The sequence below is a fragment of the Channa argus genome, chromosome 13 (assembly GCF_033026475.1).
Source record: "Channa argus isolate prfri chromosome 13, Channa argus male v1.0, whole genome shotgun sequence".
Taxonomy (NCBI): Eukaryota; Metazoa; Chordata; class Actinopteri; order Anabantiformes; family Channidae; genus Channa; species Channa argus.
In genome coordinates this window covers 25,343,433-25,371,118 of record NC_090209.1, presented here as the reverse complement: position 1 = coordinate 25,371,118, position 27,686 = coordinate 25,343,433, and the positions used below count along the sequence as shown (strand labels likewise).

Sequence of the window (27,686 nt, the reverse complement as noted above, 5' to 3'; positions counted from 1 at the left end):
AGCGTGAGGCATGTGGTTAAAATCCCTTTGTAGACTAGCACAAAAAAGGATATCTTTAAAAAAAAAAAAGTCTATTCTAGCATTAGTACATAGTTATGTATGTTTTCTATATGTTTAATATCGGGAATTTGTACCACGAAGATGCAGGGAAGCAGCCTGGGAGGGGAAAGAAAGCAAATGAGGAGTGAGGGGAGGGAGAGAGGAGAGAGCGACACACAGACATGAGCAAAGCTGCTCAGTGGGTGCAGGAGGAGGAGGAAGACGGGATGAGGAGAGAGGTAGCGGATGAGTTGCTGGAGACCACCATGAGATCCAGGGCGTGAAGGCGAGGGAGTGACGTGGCGCCCGTTCAGCTGGAGGGATGCTGCTCACGCTGCTTTTTTACCTTCGAGTCAAAGGTAGGAGGCCCTGGTGTCAGCGTGGACAGATGTGTGGCTGGGCTCATGCAGAGACAGTCAGCAAGTCTGGCTCACGAGAAAAAGGTTGCATGAGAACTGAGTTGAGGACAGCTGCTTTGCCTTTTTGACCGCCATGACATCATTAAGTATCAGCTGCTGAACGAAGAACCACGTTCCTTTTTGTTAATACTAATCTTGGCAAATGCACGGAAATGCAAACACATCATAGACTACACTACATTAATGCACTAATCCCTCAGTTGACTCCACGGAGTAATGATCTGTGCAGCAGTAGACAGACAGAACGACAGTACGTAGTGTGTGGAAGTGTGGAATGCAAGAAACTTGTTGCACAGTATCCATAACATCCTTTCTCTGTGAATTTATCACAGTACAGGTCGAATGAAAAAAACGTACAATAGATTTGTCGCGGGGTCACTCTGACTCCACAGCCGCAGTAACATTGTGTGTGTTTCATCCTCACATCGGCATCTGGTTTGAAGATCCCCTGTTTTTCTTTGCTCGGAGCTTGTGAAGCTCCCCGGTCATCTGCAAAGCGTCCGACCTGACAGCTCGTGCCCCCCGGGTTGCTTTCAATAACACGGGAGCAGCTGATTGGGATCGATGTAACCCATTTAAAACCCTCTGTCTATCTGTCTGCTGGGAGAAGTGACTGGTAACAATGTTAGAGTCAAAACATCCCTCTGTGTTTATCGGTGGCGCTGGTTAACCATTTCCAGCAGTCTGAAGCAACACTGGAGCAGCAGATACTCTGCCCTAAATACTGTTTATTTCTGCATGGGGCACAATTGTGCCTGAACACTCAATTGCAGAAGCCTTTTCAACATCAATAAAGCACCTTGTGTTTTCAGATGAAACAAGGCATAGAAATGATGGACCCTGGAAATAGGAATAATTGAGGCTCTGCTTTGTATCCTGAATGTCATTTTATCATTTCTGGCATACTTTTTTATTAAATGTCGGAAAATTATAGAAAATGCCTTCAAAAAGTAAGTAAGAACTCAAAATTCGGAACATACTAGAAAGGAGGCCATTTTTTAACACTCCGTTTCCAAAGGGACGGTGTACGTGACTAAAATATCGATTTCTGTAAATGCACCTGACTTAGCCAAAGAGTAATGTTCACCTGTAGTCACTTGCCTTCCTAAAACAGAACCAGGCACATATACAGTTGATTAGAAGAAAAATGTAAAAACCATGAATACAACTTAGCTCACTGTGAGCTTACTGGTGTTTTTAGAAACGTCCAGAAATCTCATGTTTTGTCCGATCTCCAGTCCAAAATCCAAAGAGATTAGGTTGTTCTTTTATTTACCCCAGAGAAAGCTGCTGATTTACAGGAATGACTTTGGCCTAAACTCAGCTGTCAACCAGAATTTCTTTTACTGAATTGTGTTCAACGTGCTCACCCTTGCTCATTATTGATGGTTTTTATTTTTTAAGAAGATGACATAAGAAGATGACTCGCGCTGTGTTACAATGCAGCTCAAACTGGGCATCGTTGAAGGTCATGAAGGATTCGCGTTTCCCAACCTTGAAATTCACTGTGCATGTCTGTATGTTGGTGCCAAGCACAGAAAGCAGATGATTTTGTGCTCGATGTGGCTCGAGCAGAGCTGCACAACGGCCTGTTTCTGAAGCAGCGTGTCTTGTGACGTGACGTCGTCGTCTTCAGCTGTTACAGTGAAACTAAGACATGTGACCAGTAGTATTCGGTGCTTCTGTCCTCTAAAATATAAAGACCAGCTGATTTTCCTCACTTTTGTTTGCACCCAAATTCGACACAGTGAGTCTAGCATCTCTGTGCAGCTTCTGTTGCCATCGGTTTTTGCTCTTGAGTGCAATTGTTTCACAAAGTAGAAACAAAGGTAAAAATCCAAACTTAAAAACCGTGGTGACTTGGCCTGCACATTGCTGTAGTCTTCAATAAAGTTGAACTACCACTTAGAGTAGATTGGAGGCCATTAAAAGCCCCTCTGGCTGTCAGTTTCAGATGATATGGACAGACAGAAAAGGTATTAAATCACCACATTCAGCCAGATAATTGAGCCAGTAAAAAGCTGTCCCGTCAGTCATTGCACAGTTTTCTTCTCTCACTGTCGTCTGTCAGGGACATGGATGAGTTAGATCCTGAGACTTGCATAGACTTTATTAGATAATTGATCAGTCTCCCTTTTCTCAGAGTTTATTGGCTGGAGTCTTTGGTCTTTGTTTCCAAACTGAAAAAATTGTAGTTCTGTAATCTCTGTTAGCCTTTTCATAAAGAGCCCAAATTGACAATGTGGGTAATATTAATTATTGTTCCAACATTTCTTTCTCACATGTTTAATATTTTTGAATGAGGTTTTTTGTATTGTCGTTGAATTATTTAGCAGTCTGATTGAATTGTCGTGTAAAACTTGTCATCAGGCTTGTAAACACTCTTACGTTCGAGTTGCTTTCATGATCTGCATGTTCTTCACTGTGTAAGTGCATGTTTCAGCTGCACGTGAGATCAAGGGTGGGTTCACAGACAGCTGCACACATTCTCCGTCTGATTAAATGAGACCGGCTTCCCCAAATCACCGAACAGTTTGATATTTACTGTGTGTATGTGTGTGTTTAGAACCAGACTGTAGCGGTAAAATGCACTGGACCCTATCAGGGCGCGGCCAATGTAGGCGCGTGCAAACGTCGGTTTTGCCATAAAATTATCCTAAACTTTACACATAAACTCTAACTCTAAAGTCTTGACACTGAAATTCACATACTGGTAGAACGAGCACACAAACCTCTACAGATGGGGTGAAATTCAATATGCTCGTTTTGGTTTTCAGTGTCCACATAAGAAAATCAGAAATCCTCCGTGTAAACGCCTTGTTGTTTCAAACGTTGCTATTTGAGCAGCAGATGATTATGCTTCAGTGTTGTGGAGTCACATTTTTATGCTCATGTGAACAAGCAGCAAGAAAGAAAAAAAAAAAACAACAACTCAGGAGCAGTTCTCAAATCAGCTGCTTTGTAAGGATTTGTATGCCAGTATACAGTGCAACAAAAAACTGGGTTGCAGGAATACTGATCATACATTTTAACTCATAGGCAGTAAATAAAGAACATGTAGAGAAAATAGAAATGCAAAAGTATGATTATGTAATTCATATACTGTAGTAACCAGATGGATGGAAGATGGTGTAGTTTCAAACTTACCTTACACATACAGAGAAGACGTTGTTTCTTCTTTATTTACTTCAGTCTTCACTGTGGGTTTATTCTCAGAACGTGGCATCGACACCAGCACGTTGAAAGCTCATAATTACAAGAAGGAATGAGAGAACAGCTTTAAGTAAATGATGGATGTAGTTATTGGAAACACACATTTACTGTAGTAAAAAAAAAAATGACAGTGACTAGTTCTCGTTAAATAATTTCAGCCAACATTAGTAAATATATTTATGCTGAAGCAAACCTAGAGTTCAGTCTCCTTCTAATATTACAAGCTTCAGTACCTGTAATGAGTTATTAACCTTGTGTCAGTGGTTTATCGTCTTTCAGTGAGTGGTTTTTGATATTGATCTTTGAATTGTTGTCCCCAACCCTTAGTTCACTGATGTTTCCCCATGAGGGACTGCACTCATACTCAAACACTATAGTGAGAAACGGCTAGTGCCCAAAATCACCATAGCTGATAAAACAACTCAGCAGGCTACTGGACTTGTTTGAGTTTGTGTCCCTGTCTACATCTCAGCTGTCACTGGTCTGATGTTGTCATCGTCAACATGTGGCACTGGACAAGTGATCCTAGACTTTAGCATCGATCAGATATTTATTGATGCTAACAGCATTATTAATTCCCCTTATTGATCGTATCCCACACACCCAGTGTATGTCTACATCTACCTTCTACCCTGCCCCTTCCACAAAACCCCTGCAGTCCTCACAGGGTTTTATAAACTCTTAAATCCAGATAACATTCTGTAGCCCCAATTTTCAAATTCAACATCTTTGTGATTTCATGCACTTTGCAATGTCTGTCCTCTCGCTCCTTATCTGGAATGTGACCATTTGAAGCACGATTGAATAAATGCTTTAATTAAAGTCAAACTAACGAAGTTAGTCATGCCCCCGTTGCGTGTCTCCTATCACAGAGGTCTAATTGTGTCTAAAAGTGCCTCCGGGCCGTTTCATTGATCCCTCTCAGCTCCTTTGGATGTGGAAGCCTGTATTAACCTTGCTTTATATAATGGCTCCTAACAATTGGCAGCAAGAAAAGTGCAACCAGAAAACCAGGCACTTTGCAAAAGTTTCTAATCGCCATACATGTGGGTGTTGGAGCAGGATTATGGCCTTTATTGACCAATGCATGCAGCCCCACTCTGATCGCTGCTTAATGTTCAATGCATACATTCACATTTCAGCCATAAGGCCTCATGCTATTCTTTTTTTTTTTCTTTTTTTCCCTTTTTTTATTATTATACTTGAGGGAGGGGTCGATGCTGTTCGTAGCAACTTGTATGCTGCTGCTTTCCTGTGAGCGAGAGAGAGAAACAATGTCTGGAAATGAGTCAAGCCCTAAATGTCCTGTCCTGGAAAGACGCGGTAGTACCACCCTGACCCTCTGCTACACAGCTCCCAACATACTTAGCTGCAGTATATCACCAGCGGGTCGTCTGCCCTTCTTTATACCTTCCACGGACAGAATGGCAGGACTGTGTGCGTTGGTCTTTGCATCCGGAGGTGTAGTATCACGCTTTTGATTCAATTGAAATATGGTTTTGACTGATCCGATTCGCTTCCTTTACTCTGCGTCTTTCAATCTCTTATTCCGGCACCCTGAAAGAAAAATGGGGCAATGCACCACTCGTCATTCTCCAGAGGGGGATGTTGTAATAGGTCACCTCTAATAAGGTCTGCTAGTCGAGTAACATGTTGCAAGTGTACAGAATCTCTGAAGCAGCGGTGGTTTTGCATTACCTCCAGGGTGCAGGTACAATCTTACCCAATCCGAAAAGTTAATGATCCAGAAATTGTTTTTTAATTGGATGCAGTAGGAAGTAACATCTGCTACAACCAGAGGGAGGATTGAGAGGTTAGATGATGCTGGGAAATCCCTCCGTACTTATGTTTAGCTGTGGTTGACACTGACCTATTTCCGAGTCAATATTGTGGAAATATGTACAGTATCATGACTCACAGACTTCAAATAGACATTTCTGGGCATCACAAAATGACTCTTCTGCGTTTTTTTTTTTTTGGCTCTGCCTTCTCCTGCCACTTTACAACACCATCACTCTTCCTCCCTTGATTCTAATCTGGTGAGTATATTGACACATCACACACACCAACTTCGCGAAAAGATGTGCTCTTGGTGGGCCCGAGGCTGTGAGCCACATCGGGCTGTTGTTGCTATTTAAAACTTTCTTTGTTCACGGAGCCACGGCTCTTTGTGGTAAATATCAAATCTGTCTTTGCTCAAACTTCAGAGAACACACGACTAGTGTTCAGATATTCATTTATCAGTCGGACTCTGAATATTTAATCACTGTGAATGCATTACCTTTGATGGAAGGCCCCAGCTGTAAAAACTAAATCTAAAATAATAATGAAGAAATTCTCTCTAGCATCAAATACTCGCGATAAAAGCAACGAACGGAGCTAAAGTTTACTTGTGTTATTTATTTATTTGCTTGTTTTCTCAGCTAATCTGCTCAGATTATTGCCGTTACTCATCAAGAGCCACACAGTTCTAGTGATTCACTGCACGTGACCAAATATTTCTAACGTAAATGTTTTAGATCCTTGTAGCAGCATCTGATAATTAGATCATATATTACATGCAAATATTTATATTAAGGTTTTAAACAGGTAAAATGGATCCACTGAAAACCTACTCACAGCCTGTTTGCATGAATGATTTCAAAAGCAAGAAAGCAGTCGAAATCAAATCTGACCTGAATAAACTTGGGGATGATTAGGTTTAGTCCTGTGTGCAATCAACATGAACAGACCAGAATAAAGAGGACGCTCCACATGTTAGTGGACACATGCAGAAGAGGAACAACACAGGTTATTGTCAGTCCTACATCACTGTTGTATTTGTGATAATGAAGATGCATGTGATCAGAGCTGATAGACCACTCAGTGTGATAGTGGACATGATATACTGACATGCGAGACCTAATAATAAGATGTCTCTTAAGGAGAACAACACCCCGTTATAGTGAATATCATTTTAAGTTTTAATTTCCATTTAGTCATTTAGCAGACGCTTTAACCAAAGCGACTTACAAGTGAGGTACACGGCAGCAAAAACCTAAGTCAAGGAGAAAACATCAAAGCAAAGTCCTATCAGAAAAATGTTTATGTTTCATGAGATGCAAGAAAGAGCAGAAAGGAAATTTAAAGTTGTTGTTGTTGTTGTTGTTTTAGTTTTTTTTTTTTTTTATATAGATTTAAGTTCACAGAGAGAATCAAGACAACGTTACTATGGCAGGAAACTTTGGTAATTAAACACTCAGCCATTATACGTACATACAGCTCCAGAAAACTTGGTTTAAATTTTTTAGATTTCTTCATCACATAAAATATTGACAACAATGACCCTGATGCAGTGAACTTATGAAATTGCATTATTTAAGCAATATTGCAATAGCTATTTGGTTACGTTCCAATACTTTTGCATTGTTGGCTACATCTCTACGTGCACTGTGCATTCTCCAGTTTTGCAGTTTGTCTAAAGTGCTTGAGAGCATGCTGCACCACCTCTGCAGGCACTGTGCTGATTGGCATCCGGTCTGGAGGTGGAAGTTGCATCATCATTAAAGGGACAGTGTGTCAGATTCAGTGGCATCTAGCAGTGAGGTTTCACTTGAATACGTTCTACCTCCAACCCCTTCTTTTTCCAAGCACAAGACAGCCTATGGTGTCCACCATGTCCCATGTCCTTGTCTACGGCAGCACTGAGTAGCAATGTGTCAAGTGATGAAGCAAGTGATGAAACAACTAGCTACATATAGAGATTGAATGCACAACCCCAATTCAAATAAAGTTGGAAGATTTTTAAAACGTAAACCGAGCTCCTCTCTGCCTATTTCACAGAAGTGAGGAAAGATCAGCTCATGTAATCTGACCAGTAACTGGTTCGTGGTTCAAATGTTTGTCTTGTAGCATTAATAATTTCAGCACGTTTTTCATGTTTTCATGTTTCTGAAGTGTAAATCGTCCATTCACTTATTTTCCAATGTGCGTTGAATTAATCTCTAGTTATCCATCAATAATTAGTTTATGCATGATGGTCAATCAGGAAAATAGTCTTTTTAATAACAATATTGACATTGTTAAGACTCTGCTCTGCTTTTAGCTGCAAATGTGTTTCCTGTAGAATAGTGAATAAGAGCCATTATACTAAAACAACGTCATTAAAGTCTACTTGTACAAGACTTGAGATCTTGGACTGGAGATTATTAATGGAGCAACTCGACATGGAAGACTGCGGCCAAATACACATTAAAAAGAGGAAACATTGACTCACGTATTTCAACTTCTTTGTGTACAACCACTCATCTGTTCATCAACGCTCTGATTAAAGACACTGAGCTTCAATTTACCACTTTCGCAAAATATCTGTTGCAGTTAATTGTTTAAATACCCAAATTGTATTTCTGACATGAGCACAGAGGAAGTATTAACATCATGTGTAGGTTAACCGCCCCCCCCCCCATAATTCCCTTAGTCACCCACTTTTATGGGCACAGTGGAAGGAATAATGGGTAACTATGGAAACACAGCATTGTCCAAGACAGGCGGCATTTTCCTTTCGAGGCCTGGAGTTAACAGGATTAAAGGGAATTCGCAGATGAGACACTGAAGAGCTCGGCCTCTTTGTGGCTCCACTTTGCTCGTTTTCGTGTTGGAAAGATCTTAGAATCCCCCAAAAATATTTGTCACTTTGCAAAAAAAGGGCAGAATGCAAAGGTGTCGAGACGGAAGCTTCTGGCAGGGCTCCTTCTGTGACCATGCATATTCAGGCTTTTTTCTGTAGACTCTTTAATCCCAGTCAGTACCTCATGTACCAAATGTCTGGTGGTGTTTTAATCCCTTTCTCTATGGCTGCAGATTTGCATACAGAGATGAACCTACATTTTGGCTGCGACAAGACTCCGCGTTACTTGCCAAGCTAAGGCAACATATTTTCTGGCTCGTGCAATGTGAGAATTTCTCATTTCAGGCAAATAGACAGATTCTTGGTTTAAACAGAGTCATTACAGATGATGTGAATTAAAACCATCTTCAACAGGAGTTCAACCCAGGGCACAAACATCACGGCCCAAGAGATAAAAAGCAAAAGCGATGTTCAACCTGATTTTGCACAATGACAGAATCTTTTTTTTTTTTTTTTTTTTTTTTTTTTTAGAGGAGCAGAGGAAGGGGATATTGTTAAGATTTACTTTTATTTGCAGGCAGTGTCATCCTGACATCCTCACAGCAACTAATAATAGCTGGTGTATGGTGGGCTGTGGCTACCATAGCAACAGAGAATCAAAAAATGAGCGAGTGGAGGAGGATATCAGGGCCGCACCCTTTGAGTGGCGCAACCAGCCGGACGGTGCAAAACCAGTGCATCTTGTAAATTATTAGTGGGAGTCAGGAGAGCAACACCTGATGTGCTTCACTTTATTATGGTGTTTAGTTTTTGGGCTTTTTGTGGCAAAGCAACAAGGAAACACACTAATCACTTATGAGTTTGTATTGCAGCAGGGACGCTCACAAATGTTGCTTGTTTTGCACATGTACACGGACGCTGCACTCGTACAGACGGTGTCTATGTTGCCTTACTCCTGCAAATATTGCTCAGCCTGTGAAAAGAAGTCGTGTCATCAGGGTTGTCTCAGCTTGGACTTGGAGACTTCATGGTGCAAACTGGGGCCATGGGGATTAAAAGATGGGCAGTTACCAGCCAGGGAGCCTTTAATGAAAGAGGCCATAGAGCTGTGTTGTGTCCTGTATACCAATCGTTGATAACTCTGCTTAATGTGCATTTAGGGACAGTACAGAGTGTTAGTCCATCTCTCTCTTACTTCTGTCCTTTTAAGTGGTTTTATCTCTGAGTCAATTGCTTCCCTAGTGTAGTCGCTCATATATAGAACTACATCAAATCAGTGTTACTGTCCTGTAATTTTAAAACGGGACCAGACAATAAGTGATAGTAAGGCACACGGTTTTCTCTGGATTTAAAAAACGAAAAGATCAACTACTTTATTTTTTATTTCATTAATGATGGATGGGGTCACGCATAAACAGATCCATTCATCTGATAACAGATGATAAGATAACTATTGTTAACTGAGTGATGAAGCATCAGATCAAATTGTTTTGTGCTTTAAGTACTATCTGACGTGACACCATCAAATCCATATTTCCTACCTCCTATAGAAATAGAATGGTTGATAATAATTTGCCATAATTACGAATGATAGTTAAAGAAATTCTGATAATCCTAAATTTAGTACGTGGTGAGAAAGAGTTTTAGATACGAGCCACATCAACACTGTGGATGAAAACACTGCATTTGCATTCCTGCACTGTGCAATTTGCAGTTTCTCCGATTCTCAGCATCCACTTGTAATTCAGGTTTCAAACTGTCAGCAAACCCAAAGTTGAACGCGGGGAATAGAGGCACACGGAGAAGGCTTTGTAAACCAGGTGTCACACGGACTGGGCATTTGTTAAAACCCACATCAAGCTCCAAAGAAAGCACCAGACGAAAACACAAGTGGAAACACCTCCCTGGACAGAACCGCGCTCATCCTGTGTGTCAGTGGTGATTACAGAATGTAGAGGATTAGTGTCATACCTGGCAACCGATCTGTGGAGAAATGCTGTCTGTGCCGTCAAAGGCCGTGAGGAATATGCAGGAGCTAACAACCTTTTTACAAAACAAAAAAAAAAAAACAACAAGACTGTCTTAAACCAGCAGCTCAGCTCGGGACTTTATCCTGAACATTTATATGCACGGTTTGAAGCATAAAACCATAGTTTACCATATAGTTACAGTTATAAATTAAGCAGAGTCAGGATCTGGCTATTTTTGCATATTATTGCCTTGTAAGCCCATGTGGGCTGAGAATTTGAAAGTGCATAGTACAATAATAATGATCTAATCATAGCTAATCAAATCTAAATTTCCCTCTGGCCACATCTTGAAGTGTCTTTGGACAAGTGACTTAAGCCGCGGTGCAGCTGTCCAGTAACAATTTCTCCTGGAGATCAATAAGATACATAACCAGGACTTGCCAGATGATTTCCTGAAAACTTTCCTCAGTCAGCTGTTACTTACCAGGATTTCAACAACGGAAACACACTTTACCCATTCAGCAGCAATACTTACACAATTCTATAAAAAACACACTTTCTGTCAGTTCAATACTTAAGATGCTGATGTATGTTTATTGCCATTTGCTCATTACATTGTAGTTAGTTTCTTAAAATGTAAAAACAATATGTGGATCATTAATAAATGTTGCAATTCATGCTTTAAACTTGGCCATTTCTAATCGCACGGCACCTTGCACGGCAGGCACTGTCACCGGGGTCCAAATGGGTGAATGAGAAGCTATAGTGCAAAGCACTTTGGATAAAAGGGCTATTGAAGCAGAGCGTTTAACTAAACACCAGCTAAGTTCTGGGAAATTATAGGGAATGGTTCCAGGAAATTATGTGGAAAATTTAAGACCTATACTATTGGTCAAGAGTTTATTATTCGCTGGATGTCATGATCAAGGGGGTAGACTGCTGAAGGAGGGAGTGGAGAGAGAGCCAGGTGTGTGTGTGTGTGTGTGTGTGTGTGTGTGTGATGTGAGACAGAGCATGCGTCTACATCACAGAGGAACCTGATGGTTATCTTCCCCTCACTTGACTTCACATGAAGGACAAGCCTGGAGACCTTCACCTCTTTCCCATCGCTCCATCTCGCCTCCTCCTCTCCGGCTTTCCTCCCTCCGGTGTAGCACACCTCCACCCTCCTCCTCAGTCGTCTCCTTTACCATGCTGCTACTCTACAACCGTTTCCTCTCTCTCCTAGAATCGATCTACCGCCGCGGGGCCAGAAGATGGAGGAAACTCTACCGAGTCAACGGACACCTCTTCCAGGCCAAGCGCTTTAACAGGGTGAGTCTTCACATCTTACTTAAAGCGATGTGCATGCAGTAAAGCTGAACAGGGAATCAGTCCGTTTGGTTAAATGAGCCCTTCCACGCTGGAGAATACGGGAATTATGAGGAAGTTGTCGATATTTTGTTTTCTTTATTCATCTGGAATTGATTTAGTTTCAAAAGACTGTGCCTGTGCTTAAGAAGCCAGATTGCTTTGGTTGACTGAGGCATCAATGGGCAAAACAATAAACCTAACTGAATATGTTATTAGAAGATAGTGAGTGGACTTTCTGGAAGATTTATTCTCAAAGTAAACAAATGGTTTATTTGAAATAAGCCACGGTTTTATGGAATTAAGTCCTTATGGGGACATTTTCTGCACCTTGCAGTGCCAGTGTTCAGCATTTAGTCCCACGACACGTCTACTAATGTTAAACAGGTGTTGTAGCTGCACAATACTGAACCATTTGCCATAAGCAACAAAGCATCTATTCACTGATATCAACCACACTGTGGCCGTTCTGCAGATACCACACGAATCATGTTTCAGTATCAGGATTATTTTCGTGCCTTTTATGGAGTAAACAGTGCAGCGCTGACATCAACATACTGCACTTTAATGATATAAGGCAGGTGATCAAGTCACTACTCCAGCTAAACTGTGAAGATGTTGATGCATAATTCAGTGTCCTAGTTATGGCCTATTTAACAGCTGCACACACACACACACACACACACACACACACACAGGCACCTGAATGCACATGTGGGCTTTCATCATATCCCTGCCAAGTTGTCATCCATCTTCTATGAAACAGCGGCGTTATTTTTTGCCACTCTAGAAGGAAGAAGATGAAGAAACAAGTTCTTACTACTTTTGTTTCGTGGTCAAGGTCTAGTGCTGCTAAAGCAAAGTGTTTTGGCTCGTCGGCACCATGTTATTGTGGAATCGTGGGGCTCGGAGCAGTGCGTCGGCATCATGCTGACTCAGCACTTTGCTCCAACACGATGCGGCCATTACTATTGATGCACTGTGGAGCCTTTCTCATTCAATAAAAGACACACAGGTATGCAGTTGTACATTAGCACTTAGAGCTAAACCAGTAATGGTAATGGCTGAGCCTCAGAGCCATATAATGTAGCAACACTCTCCATAATGACTGGACTGCTGTGTCCATGTCCACTTTACTAATATGTCTTCACGTGTCAAATATTGTACGGGACTGTTTTTTTGGCATATTTCTTCCGAGTGAAATTTGTGGAAAATTGGTGAAAGCTAGCAGCCATGGTAAATGTCCCAATCCACACGATCTGGGGTGGACGGTGGAAGTAGAGCAAATATGGAGAAGAGTCACTTTGACATCGTTAGTCATTGTTTTTTTGCTTGTATTAAAGTTGTTTCTGTATTTTTTAACCCAGTGTATGATACCTGCTGAGCCCACTGGAGTGTGTTTCACACCAACCACATGGCCCAAAGTCTATTGGATTGATTGAAATGAAGTGTTAAAAACGTTCATGCTTCCTTTACATAAATATTAATATTGTTAATCCTCTGACATTTAGTTGACATATTTAGTTTTGCATAAATTATTGGACATCACCTTAAATCAATGTAAATTTGACCCATAGACTGTTTATGACCTTCTGTGTTCAGCGCTTATTAGTAATACTCACAAAACCTATATGTTGACTGTGATAAACATTGTACTTGTAGAACATCAACATAGAAGAATAATCTTTAAAATATTATCATGTCTATAAAATGATGAGTGGATTTACAACATACTTTAGATTATTTGAATCCACTGGAAAACAAAGAGGAAGCAGATTCAGTATCGTCTCAGTTGTTTCCACATTAGTTCACAGCACAGCGGTGTCAACCAGTAGGTTTTCAGACTGGGATGTTTCTGACTGTTGTTGCTATGCCAGCTTCTGGGATTCTGGTTGGTTCACTACGTTGTCTTCAGCATATAAATAAGCGAAGAAGAAGTAGGTCAGGTTTATCCTCCCTTCTCTCACTCCATCCCTCTCTTTCCTTTGAGTCTCTACACATTTCTCTCCATCTCTCTCCCACTCCCCCCCCCCCCCCCCTCCCCCTCCTCCTCCCCCCCACCGCCTCCTCCCCCTGATGCTGCTGTGTGGATATCTCCCATTAGACACAATGGAGTCTCTTTTAGCCTCTGTCTTCCACGCTGCTTGTTTACCTCCACATGCTCTCCATTGGACCGATGACTGACACCAGCAAACAATAAGTCGTACTGGTTCGAGGCAGCTGCTGACAGCTGAGGAGGAATGTGTTGTATCCACCCCTGACAAGAGATGTGTTGTCAAAATGAGAACTGAAGTAGACACACAAACATATTTACCTTTAAATATTATGCTTTCGGCCCAATTGGTCTCTTCTGTGTTTAACAGATTGCATCATTTTGCTGAAACACGTGTCCAAATCACATTTAAATGAAAGAATCCTTAGAGTAACAAGCTGGCAACACCGTGCACTCTTGGCTAAAGTATCCAGTCTTGGTCCTCTCTGACACCGGTCTCCTCATCTACAGTGCTGTAACGGTGCAGCAGAATGGGAGTGAGTTGGTCAGCAGCTGTTACCGTTTGGTCCTCAGCAAGGGGGAGTCACACTTCCTAGTTCCTATCAGCGTTAGCTCTTCTATGTGTTTAGTGATAATTAGCAAATGACAAATCCTGGAACTAATTTGCAGCCTCCTCAACCCTAATATTCTGGGATTATATTAATCATCATCATCAAAATGTCTTATAGACACAGAGGTGAGGCGATGTCCTGCTGTGGACTGTGCTGTTGTTTTAAAATGAAAGCTTTTTAATGTCCCTTCATTATCTTAAGCTCTTGTCCTGTTAGCGGTCACCGGCTGCTGGAGCCGGTCCCAGCTGTCATTGGGCAGACAGCAGGGTCCTCCCACAACAGGCCGCCAGCCTTTCTCTGCCATCACAGCTTTGCCATTGCTGACTGCGATTAGTTTGCCACAAGCATTGAATTGAGTGTCTGCCTCCCTGTCTATAGATGCTGCGATGGCTTGTTGATGACAGTAACTTTTGTCCAATGCTGCTGTAATGACCTGATTTCACAGCGGTCAGTTTGCTGCGAGGAGGTTTCTTCGTCTGAGGTGAATCAGACTGCTCGTAATATCTCAGCATATTAAGCCGGTCCGTTTCCAGGCACTCATATGATGTGTAATGTTGAATGCCAGGCTGAGGAGATGACTGCCTGTCGATAAAAGCCTTCCCTATTAGCTCATCGTTTTATTCCCAAGCTGCAGGACTCTGAGCCTTTACAATCAGCTCTCCCACAAGCGCGGCTACCGTTAAAACAATAAAATAAAAATAATCATCTGCGCTGCTTTCAGTGCTGGAATAATGTGACTGCTGTTTATCCTGGTTGATGGGCTTGTTCAGTTTGTCGTACGTCATTAAAATGTAGTGGGGGGTTTGTGATGAATCCCGCAGTTAATCAAATCCAAGAGTAGAGCAGCCTCTGGGATTCTGGGATTATCTTTACATCTCTTACAGCACTGAGCCGTGGGGACATGTCCATCTGGATCAAGGATGTCGCTGACAGACTCAGCTGTTTTGGTGCAGGGCCAGTTTAATGCACTTGCACTGTTCACGGTTCTTGTACTGTAGCGCCAAGTGTTCTCTTGTGGCTTTAACTTCCTCCCAGGGTTTCAATCCTGTGTTTCTGTGGAACGTCTCTGCATAAGTGAAGTTTACATATACATTAAAAGATTTAGTTATTAGCTTATATTGGGCAGTTTTGGTTTGACTGACAGTAGAATTTCATGTCAACACATGGCAGCCAAAAATGTGTAACATCCAATCACTTTACAGAAGAATAAACTTTTTTGCCGAATTACATTTCCATCTGTGTTGGTTGGAGGTAAACTTAGAACTCCGAGGAATCTTTGCTAATTATTGGTTTAGGAAAAAAACAGTCTTTCCGGTGACTCACTTGTCTGGACCTAAATTCAGCATGCGAACTGGGGAAAATAAGTCTGAGTTTGAACCCACTTTTAAGTCGTGCTGGTGATGCAACATTGCACAAGTTGGCAGTTTTACGGGAGCTCATTAAACATGGTTCCTTTATTCAGGAAGGAGCACGTGTGTAATCGCATCTAACCATCCAAAAGCAACAAAATAGTATTTGCTAGAAGCAGGATCAGTATCGAATATTTACAAGCTATCGTTAACATGATGCCAACAGTGGCACTGCGTTTTCTTGTAACATTACCAAGTACATATTAGATTGTACATGCACGTTCAGTTTTATTTATCATGCACTTCTCTGTTATTTTCAAGCCAAATCTCCATCCTGATAATGGCTCTACTTTGTATGTTGGTGCCAGTTATCAAATGGTGGCACAATCTATGACGGTGAGCGTGGTGGACATTATAGTGTCAGCATTAGGAGGAGGAGAATGTTAGCATGTAGCCTGTATTAGCATTTATTATTATGCTTGTAGATCTCTGCTAGATTTGAAATGCAAAGTTTAAATCCCGGCTTTATTCGCTGCCTTCTTATTTTGCATGCAGTCTTAATCACGCAGCACAAGGACGATTTTCTTTCTCTATTACGGTAAAAAAGCAAAATATCATGGGTAGTGTGAGCGGTGTACAAAATGAAACCGGGAACGAGGCAAATGTGTGTGATTAGTTTATAAATGTGCATCCCAACCTCTATGTGGAGTTAGATTAGAAAGACTGAAGGAAGCCTTTGAAGTCTTGCCGAAGCATTTCCATAGCAACGCAGCATTGACTGGGACTTGTTCTTTACACTGTCAGCGTGCACAACCCGTGAATGAGGGTTGTAGACACACCAAAGCACACGCAGTGCATCTTAAGTGTTTAGTCTCCGGTGAGGCATTTTGGTGACAGATTAGATGTCCAGGGACTCTGAGCTGCCAACAAAACATCCTTTGCTACTAATATAGCAATGTAAGAGAGCATCCACAAGGACCAAATAAAAAACTAATCCTCTGGAAACTGTTATGTAACAGAGAGGGAACTTCAGTCTCAGCTTGACTGGAGATGTATGCGAGTGAAGGGAGAAAGCAGATAAGATGATAAATTGTACTCAGGATAATGGGACATGTAGGCGATACAGCAAAAACAAGTAAAAAAACATAACTGAGATATGAAACAAAGAGCCCACTTAAAGTAACACATCTTGCAAAATTGAAATTAAAAAAGGAAATTTCCCAACTCCTCCGGAAATGTGCATCTCCACTCGTCCTCTTCTATTTCTATTCCTAATTTTCTTGTTGGAAGCCTTTGCATTGGCTCCATATTCTCCAAGTTAGGAGGCTGTGCCTCATGCAGGCTCCAGTCTTCAGCTATTACACTCTGCTACTGTATCGTCAGTGCTCTCTGTTAAATAACACCAGATTAAAAATCAATATTGTGTCATTCAGTGTGTGAGTTAAAGACTAACCTGTCACTGTGTGTCTTGCAGAAAGCCTTCTGTGGCCACTGTACTGAAAGGATATGGGGGCTTGGCAGGCAGGGCTACAAGTGTATCAACTGCAAACTGCTGGTCCATAAGCGCTGTCACAGACTCATCCCTCAGACCTGCCAAAGGCTTATGGTGAGTATTTCTTCATGTCCTGAGCAGCAGGCAACAGCGTTTCAGCATGTCACATCCAATGCCGACACAATGTCTCAGCGTTTTTACTCAACGTGAACCATAAAAATTACATTCTGTCCCCAAGGGAGTGTCATGTGATGTCCTAATATATGTGACAAGTTTACACTTTGTTTAATTTCAGCTTAAAACAAACTTTGAAAGAATTAAGAATTAATTAAGAATTCCTGAGGTCTGAATTCTGAAAGAAAAAATAGTCAGAACTGTCTAAACTTTAGAGTCTGGATTTTTCGGGGAAAAAATGAAATGTGAGAATTATGGGGGGAATTTTGAGGAAAAAGAGTCTAATTCTAAGAAAAAAGTTAGAGGCTTAGAGGTGTAACGTCAGAGTCCTTAAAGAATTCTGAGAAAAAGTGGGGACTATTTGTAGGTGTCTAAATCCCCTTGTGTAAAAGTATAGTGTTAATAATTACAGTAGTTATAGTTTTAGACACAATAACTGTGTTTTTCCAGAAGAGCTATTTGATTTTAACTAGACTTGCCTAAAGTCATTGAAGATGTGCCGCCTCTCTTAAAAAAAGACCTTTTAATTTCTCTCCACAGGTCCATCAAGTTCAGGGTTGTTAAGGCTTTTGTCACAGTTAAAGGACAGAAGAGTTCAATCCTGACTCATAGTGGGAAGAATCTTTTCTACTAGAAACAGAATATAGACTCTGTTCTCACATTTTAAATGCCACACGGCCTCAGGTAGAGTTTTAACGACGGGGAAATGAAAGTTAGTTTCTGTGCATAAAAATATTAATTCTATTTGAAGACGTGATTTGCTTTGCACAATTTTTTCGAATTCCAAATACCAAAATATCTCCACTGTTGTGTGTTTTTCTGTTTGGTTGTGCACAGAAATCCTACTTTAACACATCACAGTTACAGCTACAAATTAGCCATTAGACACTTTAATGCAAAGGGTGCACACACCAGCAGCGACCTGGAGTTCGGCGTCTTGTCCGGGATGAAAAAGGGAGTCGCACCATTAGCCTTGCAGTTTGTGGACGACTGGCCCCTGACATACATTTGTATGAATGAATATGTAAGAAGTATAGTTTGTTTCCCCTGAGCAGCTGTTGTACGTTAAGCTGCTGTAGTAGCGCAGAGCTATTCATGAGAGATCAGAGATCAGTGCAGTCAAGCGCACATCTGAAAAGCTCTTGTCTTTCTGCGGCTCGTCCTCCTGTTTCTTATCCACATTCTATTGAAATGAGACACAGTGTTCAGTGACAGCAAATCAGTGTGCTGCATGTAATCACTCCATTTTAGCACAGTCAAAGCAGTCAAACCTTTATAATTCAGCCCTCTGAACGCTGACACTCTGACTAGACAATCAATGTAATCAGTCCAATATTTGCTCCTGATACAGAGTGAACTTTCCCCGCTCAGCAGTGGGAATATTCCCTCGTGATAACAGCTTACGCTCAGTATCTCCGGTGCCACACAAGCGACGCCGGAACTTGATAAGAGGAAATGATTCTAGTAGCAAAATCCTGACCTTGTCAGTAGTCTCTGTGAGCAACGGTATGTCTGTGCACTGGCTGAGACCACGTCTCCAAATACAGCCCTCTGCTTACTCCTCACAAAAATGCCCTATTGCACATTCCTCCAGGATGATAAAACCATGAGTGGATACCTCAGGGAATATTTGCAGGAACATGTTGCTGGATATTTGGGTGCATTGTTGAATGTCTTTGTTCAGGATCCAGTCATGCCGTCACAGGAGCCCCCTGCAGATGCCAAGAGCGAGGAGGTGGACCTTCCACCTGATGACACAGAGGACACAGATGGGAGTAAGACACTCAAACTTTTTCTTTCCCCCCTAAGGAAGTTAGGTCAAAATAAAAGTTAGTTAACTGCAAATGTTAATGTTATGGCTGAGCCTTCGTATGCAGCATAGTGCACAGATCACCTGTCACACAGGCGGGTGTGCATGCTCGTACCCGTAGGGTCAAAATGAATTTCAACATGTAGACATTAAAGAACATTAAAGAACCTCCTCTAATCCTGGATAATCGCGGATAATGTCCGTCAGTCCGCAGCCTGGATCAGCCCGTTCGTCTGTGCCTTAGGCCTGACGCACATCAGCCAGACACGCAGCTCCACAACGTGACTCTAACCAGCACAGTCCCACCAGTGAATGTGTGCATGCACAGACTGCTGTACCAAGTAATGGTGATCATTGGTTAAACGTCACCCAATGGAGAGGTTTGTCTGGCTGATGCGGTTTTAATCATTTTTGGTCGGAAACTGAAGTCTGAGGGACATTAACCCTGACAAAAGGCAATTTATTACTGCTTTTAGTGGCTGTGCGGGGACCGTTGAAATATGAATAATTTATAAAATAACCGAATGTATCCGTTTAAAAATAGGGCCTCTCCAAAAAAGAAAGATGGAGTTGGAAGGACTTGCTGTGTAAATATTAACGTAGAACTGTAGGACTAATACCCGGTTAGTATCTGCACAGTAGAAACTAAACGTGTTGATGCCGCCACACTAACCCCCTACTGCTGTGTTCCACATCCACACTACTATTTGTATACTGGGTTTGTATACTAGTGTGTGTACCTAAAATATACTTTGAGTACTTCGTTAAGGATACATTGATGTTCAAACAGGGTTGAATTTGACTTGGGGTGCGATTCTGAACTAAGTCAAAACTACAGCATTCCCCTCTGCAGTGTAATGGAGTAAAATGGAAGTACTTCATAATTCAGTGCAGTACTTAAGTAAATGCACTTACCACCTTTGCTCAGGAGTTTACATTTGCATAGATTAGGAGCTATGGTTTTTGCAGGATTCCGTAGGTGAACTTTTGAACATAGTAACATGTGGAGGACGGTGTGTATACGGTAAACAAGTGCACGACTACTGGAGCGCGATCAAGGAAGCAGCAGGGGATGTTGGTGTCATTCTTCAGACGTGCTGGAAGCTTCACTTCACTATTCACTTATCGTGACTTATCATTACTTACGTAGCTCTGTCCGTCTCGCCTGCTATCTGAACACATAACTGCTACTACTAACTACTGAGTTGTAAATCCTATTAAGAGGAGACTGTGGACTGATGTGGGGGTCTGCCTGGGGGCCCCTGATATAAGAGGCTCTGGGACCTCCAGCGGATTGACCTAGTTTAGTATTTTTTGCTGTGGACAGCCAGACTGGATTCAGTGTACTCTACCTCCCTCTGCTGGACAAAAATAATAACGTGTACAGTTAATTGCTAATTGAATTACAACCATGTGCAAAGTGCCCCAATTAAGTGACTGTGTGTTTTTGCAGTACCTTTTTTACCACACAACTGTACAGTGGATAAAACAGAAGATGCAGACACAGAGGTAAGACGCATCACTGCACATCGCTTTGTGTTACTCTCTCGCTTTGCCTTCCGGTTCATATTTATCTCTACCTGCTGTAGGACATCAAAGCAGTGGTGGATGGCATCGAAGGCATTAAGTTGTCCCAGGGCTTGGCTCTCAGGCTCGGGGACTTTGAGCTGATCCGAGTGATCGGACGCGGCAGCTACGCCAAAGTCCTGCTGGTTCGGCTGAAGAAGAATGAGCAGGTGTACGCCATGAAGGTGGTGAAGAAGGAGCTGGTCCACGATGATGAGGTGAGATGTGGACGATGTGAAACGGGGGCAGGTCGTGAAACGCAGGCTGCTTGGGGTTGGTTTAAAGTGCATGAATTCACCGTAACGGACACGAGTTTGAATATAGAAAAACAACTCGAAACAGTCGGGTTAAAGTGGCTGTGGCTGTGTGAGAAAATGAGAGAAAACACATCAGCCAATTTCCACTTTGTCTGCTTGTGCTTTACATTTCCACCGGCTTAAACCACTGAACATCATGCACCTCCAGCTAGAGCTACCACCCTGCTCCACCCAGATCTCTGTCTCTGTGCTCTGCTACCATCTGCAACACACCACCACCCTCTGCACAGCCCTTCAGGTATTGTCAGCATCAAATTCCAATAAACAAGAAGCTGCACAAAATTAGTAATAAAGCAGAAATTGCGCCTCACTCAAGACCCTTCACAATAAGGTACAATGTAGAGCATACTGAATTTCTACTATAAATATGGGATTGTAGTTACATATTTGACACCTTTCCTGAACCGGAAGCTCGTTTTGCATTTTCTAGGTTTTATCATTTTTTCCCACAAATGGGTCTTTGTACTCAAAGTGTAGCACGAAGCTGCAAGAATCTCTGAGGGCCGTTGATACTGAAAGAATGTGACTCTGCTGAGCATATGTTGTGTGTTTGTTGTCTCTGGGACACTTTTTTAAACTTGGGTCTAGAATTTAGTTTTTCAGTTATGATGTCATCATACTTGCCACAGTTATTGCTGAGATCCAGAAACACAAGCTGTTTGACTTTTTGGCAGATTATCTTAGGGGGTAAAAGTGAAACCAAGAGCATCTGAAATGTTGCTAATTGTACCATTTGCCTTTCATTTTCTCTTCTGAGTAACATGGTTGATGCTGGGGTTTGTCGATGGTCCTACAACTTGCTGAAAACTTTATGACCTTTACATTCTGGTGACTCTGCAGAAATGCAGTTCTCCTAAAAAGGTTGTTGTTTTAGCTGCTTAAACATGTCTGCAGAAATCTACGACAGAGTAAGAAGCTCAGTGACATGGTGACATTATTGGATGAGCCTGTCTTATTGATTTCTGTATAAACTAAAAATATGTACCGGTGTCCTGTTCCCCAACTTCAGCATGATGCTGCTCCAGGATCCAGAAGCTTAGCCTCACGTGCTGCACTTTCTGTGCCAGTTTGCCACCTCCAGTTTGCGCTGGGTGCGTCAAACGTGGAGGAGACGCAAAGCGTCTCAGCTTGTAAAGCTTTTGTGCTGGTCCAGGATGGATGAAAGGACAAATGAGTCTCTCAGTGGGTCAGATGTGTTTTAACGGACGACATTCTGAGATTCTGCCAGTTTTGGACGTCCCTGTCTATTTAATTGCTTTGACCTCGGTTCCATCTGTGAAGCGGTCCTCAATTAGCTGGCTAGAATAAAGAGAACCTTGAGTCCGGGTCCCAGAGGTCCGGCTTGAAAAGTGCTGGACTATCTAACATGTCTAAAGAGCAACGTTGAAGAAAGGATGGATGGAAGGATAATGTTAGGGTTAAAAGTTGGAAAGGGAGGGTGATGACAGCACAGTGAAATATGCATGGAGGGATGGATCACAGGAATGAGTCAAAGGGAGAAAAGAGTGAGTCACAGATCGGTCTCAGAAGGTCCCGGAAGGAACAAAGAAGAAATGGAACAGATGTGGAGGTTGGAGTTTAGGAGGAAGCAGGGGAAGGTGAAATGAGGGTGTTTTTAGTAATAATTTGCTAAATGGACGGTTGTTTACCTTTATTTGGAATTGTACAGGACCATAACAACACCACCATGTTTAGAGTCTTAAAGCGTTGGTCCTTCCAGATTATAATAATTTCCCGCCCCTCACATGAAGTCAAAGTATGTGGATCTGGATTTTTGAGACAAATAGATTCAAACCTGGACAAACAAAATCTACTATGGTGCCAGTAATTTGGGTGGAGCAGAAATCAAATCGTGTTTGATTGTTAGACCCTGAAACAGAACAACATCAGCACTGACCTGTAATTCCTGTGCATTTTTTTTTTCCTATTGCATTAATTTAGTTAATATAAAGATGTTGGACTACCGACATCAGCAGGTAGTAGCAGGTATTAGCTGGAATTTTTTCATTTTGGCAGAAGATGGACCTTGAGATGAAGGTGGTTAGTTAGGGAAAAGCACTGGTCACAATAGTAGAGAAAGGACAAGTTGTGTCCAAGGTTAAAGGTCGAGCAGCTTGTCATCTGCAGACGTGAAACTGTCCTGTCCCTCCTCTGTTGTGTTTGTGATAAGAACAGCCACTAGATGGCGCTGTTGCCCAACACGTGGCTCCTTTAAAAGCACACAACCCAAAGGCTGTACATGTACAGTAGCCGGGGCCAGGATCCCTGTCCAGTGCTACTGCTTCATCCAGCATCTGTCCCGCTAATCCTGGACAACACGAATCACGTCACAGGCTTCATGCCTCCACCTGTAACTTTTCCTTCTCCATACATAAACAATTCACAGTTAAAAATCCAGAGTTTAAATCCAGCGTTTGTATGAAAGCACATTTGACTCCATAACACAGATGCAGTTTTGCCCCAATGAATATTATTTATTCATGCCTCTATTCATCCACATTTGTTGAATAATTCATCCCTGTAGTAGCCTAATGCCGAACATCAAAAGAAGCTTGTAAGTTTTCCACAGACTGACTGCAAACTGCTGAAAGAGCCAACATGACCAGCGGTGGACGTGTTGTGCTGGAATATTGTGTATAATACTAAATCCCTCGAAGCAATAATGAGGAGCACCGCACTGGAAGCTTAAACTGTGGACCTACTTTGTCGTAGCTCACATTAAAGGTTAACCATCATCCACTTAATGACACTTTGAAGGAGCATAAAACCTCCTTGCCTCAGGCTGAACACTTGCAGCTCTCTATAATTGAAGTTTGACGGCAGAAAATCAATTCTCCGTTTTATTTATCGCTGCCTGTGCTTCAGCTCTTTTATTGTGAAGCGTTGATTTCTTCAGAAAGTGAACCAAGCAGTACTTTCGCTTCATGCTAATGTGTCAGTATGAATGATAACGATAATACGACAAATGTCATCCTGCGTCATTATAACTTTCACTTTTCATACTCGTGATTTTTTAGACAGCAATTAACAATGTTTTACTAACAATTGCATGCTTTTATTTTGCGGAAAGTCAGGTGATCATCAGACCAGCAGCGCGCTTCTCTGCAGAGGCAGTAACTTCATTACAGCAACGTTTGACTCTATAAAAACAGGCACAGATTTAGATTTTGCAGTTTTACGTTCCACACGTTGAGCCCAGCCTGCTAAGAGAAGCTCTGTCTGTCATTTTTCTAAGGTTTTGTTGAGTCTCATTCGTGTCAATGACTAACTGCTGGATGGTTTTCAACATGGGCTTGGCATTCATTATCTTTTGGCACACTGTCCAAGGTTCACCCTTCTAACTGGGACAGGAACAAAACAGTCTCAGAATAATCCTCAATGCACGGGTTGTATTAAAGACGCTCATTATCTGTGGCACAGCGTACAGTCGTCTGTCTGAGAATTTTTATTGATCACACAAATTGATTTATTAATACATTATCCTGCCTTCATGCCATCTCTGTCTCTGTCTGTCTCCCCTCTCTTCTCCAGGATATTGACTGGGTGCAGACAGAGAAGCATGTGTTTGAGCAGGCGTCCACCAATCCATTCTTAGTAGGCCTCCACTCCTGTTTTCAGACAGAAAGTCGGTAAGGCTGGAACTGTGTTGTCTTCTTAATTTCATTCTTTTACAATCATCAGCAAATCCATGGAAATCAGTATATGCTACTCACAAGTAAAATGTCCACTACTTTTCTATCGTTGAACTCTGTGTCGGGAGTAAAACTACCACTGTGTCTTAGTCTGATGCATGTATTTCATGAGAGAGCAAAACCTTCACAAATGAGACGTCCATCGGTGCAAATACAGGACAAATTAAAATGTACAGTGTTTCTCAGCCTTCACATAGATACTACACAGACATGTAATATCAGAAGCACTGAGGATGTCACTGTGGGTTACAACGTGGATCTATATGGATTTTAATGTGTTGGGAGGTTGTAGTATCTGATACTTGATCTTTTACCATATTTATTCGGAATATTCTCGTCTTGGGTTTTGCTGGCATGAACAAACACAGGTGTGTCGCTATGTCAGGTGTGTATGTTAATAATACTGTCACATGACGTGTAACCCGTTCCATGCAGTGAGCCTCTCGGCTCAGTGAACGCAAATGTCGTGGATGTGTTTCAAGAGAAATGTCGCTGGCCTTTTTCATCCAAATAAAACTAAAGCTGTCACCTGAAGGAGTTTTTGGTGTTTTGTGTATTTAGCGTGCTTCTCATTGTGCTCTTGCTTCCAGGTTATTTCTGGTGATTGAATATGTAAACGGCGGGGACCTGATGTTTCATATGCAACGGCAAAGGAAGCTCCCTGAAGAACATGCAAGGTAAACATCCACTCTGAGAAATTAAAGAGTCTAAATCCTGAACATCACACACCTCTGCCTTCCACCTCCAAAAGGAAATGGAAACTCTTATGAGGCTCTTAACTCATTTGAGGTGCTACATGTGTAGGTAGCATTTTTAAACGCACGGCGTCTTTGTCTGATATTGTTTTTTTTTTTCCTCTGGCTTTTCTCGAAACCCCAGGAATAAAGAGCCTGATCGGTGGATGAAATACAAGTGGCAGAGTTTGAGATGGGATTTTAGTTGAGCTAGTTTACCGAGAAAGCGCATCTACTGTGTTTGAGTGAACTGATTCACACTAAGGTATTTTGGTGAAGAACAGGATGTATTTACTTCTAGCTGTTTTTGTGTCTTTCACCGAGGACAAACTCTACCACATCCGTAAACAGATCTTGTGCTTTGTTGTGTGGGACAACTGGTGTGTGTGTGTGTGTGTGTGCTGATGAACCTTACTAGCACTCAAACCTTCTCCACGCACTTCCTACAAACACAGGCTTAATGGGATGCTAATTTTGCCAAAACCCAACTTATCACTTTCTTTTCCACCTTTGAGAAATATAAAAAGCGCCTATAATTCATTGTGCCCGTCTCCTTGCGAGTCACTCCAGCTGCGGCTCCGATAGCAGCTGGATCAAAGGCTGAGTAATTTAGAGAGGCACTGTAAGGCCCCTATCGGCCCCTGTGATCTGCATTCTGAAGACAGTGGCTGTACATATGCAAAGCAGCATGTTAATCAACTCACGATGAACGTACATATTCATGAGTGGCTCTTTCAGAGAGAGCCCTGCCTGCCGCATTCCCCCGTGCTGTGGGGGAGGCGGGCCAGTGGGCGAAGGATGGTGCCGCTGATAGGACGCGGCTTTTATCAGTCTCATGCCAGCTAGCAAAACAACGGCGTACAAAGAAGGCTGTCACAGCAAAAAACGTGGGGGAGCAACGTGGGATCTGTGATTCCTCTGTCAAACATCTCTCACTTTGACAGAACATGCGCTACCTACACATGGAGAGGAAGCCTTCTCCTGACTCACCAAAGATGGAAACCAAGCACATGAGATCGCTGTGGTGAAAGTCCAGCCTCATTCAAATTCCCTTTCTGGCTTTTGTCAAACTGTGGGTTACAACCATGTGAACACCGTGTGTACTGTAACTTTTCATATTTGGCTGTGTATACGGGGGAAACTCACACATCTGTCCCCTCCCTCACAGATTTTACGCTGCTGAGATCTGTATCGCTCTCAACTTCCTTCACGAAAAGGGCATCATCTACCGTGACTTGAAGCTGGACAACGTTCTCTTGGACCACGAGGGACACATCAAACTCACAGACTATGGCATGTGCAAAGTAAGAGAAGGAGAGATTTTTAATTTTTTTTTGGGTGTCAGTAGATCATGTGCAGAGCTGGTGTAACGCTATCAATTATGTAGTGGATCAGTATTGACTGGAGCTGCTAACAGGGCCTCTGTCTTTTTTTCCCGACACTCTTCATATCATATCTTTCACATTGTCTCTTTTATCTAGGCGACGGCTGATGGGTTTACTTTTGCACTTCTTTCTTTTTCCTTATCTTCCACTCAGGAGGGGATCAGACCGGGTGATACCACCAGCACCTTCTGTGGGACACCAAACTACATTGCACCAGAGATCCTCAGAGGAGAAGACTATGGTGAATACAGGAAGTCACACGGGGTTAAATTCTGTGCTACTAGTAATAAATCTTTAAATCGTAATGAAAAGCAAAGGGGGGGCTGGACCACGATCGTGCCCCACACCAGCGCATGCAGCTCAGCAATGTACCAAAGCAAAAGCTAAAGTTTGAAATGCAAAATGAGTGTTTCTGTGCAACCAATGCACCACGTGTGGAGAAATCGTACTGTTGCTTGCCTTCCCAGGCTTCAGTGTGGACTGGTGGGCTCTGGGCGTGCTGATGTTTGAGATGATGGCTGGGAGGTCCCCGTTCGACATCATCACCGACAATCCTGACATGAACACAGAGGAGTACCTTTTTCAAGGTGAGACGCAGGAAGTCAGGGTTTTTACAGCGAGTGAATGTGAAGCAGCGTAAAGCGCTTCGAGTACCAATAGCCAGAAAAGCTCTTCATAAGTGCTTCACTTATTACAAACCTCACACGCCCAAAGACTAAAGGTTAAAGTTCAGTTCAGTTGGACTTTGACCTCTGGGCATTCCTGACAAATGGCTGCAGGGTGGAGATAAAGCATTCAGCCAAGAACGGAAGTCAAACCTGAGGGACAGGTGTACGGCTGAATTCCCTGAGTGAGGACTTTGTGTAAATATGTGTAAACTGCATTTGTTTTCTCTCCGTAGCTCAACACACTTTTACAAAATTCATTCAAGAGTTATAGTTTTGGGACACATTAGTTTATTATCAC

General features: G+C 42.3%; 1 protein-coding gene across 4 annotated transcripts in view; it reads left to right on the top strand.

The window, feature by feature from the left end:
• prkcz (protein kinase C, zeta) overlaps positions 1-27,686 on the top strand; it is a 79,934-nt gene that overhangs the window by 33,804 nt on the left and 18,444 nt on the right. For 2 of the 4 annotated variants that reach the window (XM_067527424.1, XM_067527422.1), the window contains exons 5-14: positions 11,476-11,561; positions 17,025-17,156; positions 18,901-18,991; positions 20,480-20,535; positions 20,616-20,810; positions 24,441-24,538; positions 25,192-25,278; positions 26,504-26,639; positions 26,874-26,961; positions 27,188-27,307. In XM_067527424.1, the coding sequence (XP_067383525.1) occupies positions 11,476-11,561; positions 17,025-17,156; positions 18,901-18,991; positions 20,480-20,535; positions 20,616-20,810; positions 24,441-24,538; positions 25,192-25,278; positions 26,504-26,639; positions 26,874-26,961; positions 27,188-27,307 (1,089 nt within the window). Of the gene's footprint in view, positions 1-228; positions 399-4,930; positions 5,133-11,475; positions 11,562-17,024; positions 17,157-18,900; positions 18,992-20,479; positions 20,536-20,615; positions 20,811-24,440; positions 24,539-25,191; positions 25,279-26,503; positions 26,640-26,873; positions 26,962-27,187; positions 27,308-27,686 lie in introns of those variants that run through there. The other 2 variants (XM_067527425.1, XM_067527423.1) reach the window with 2 other exon arrangements.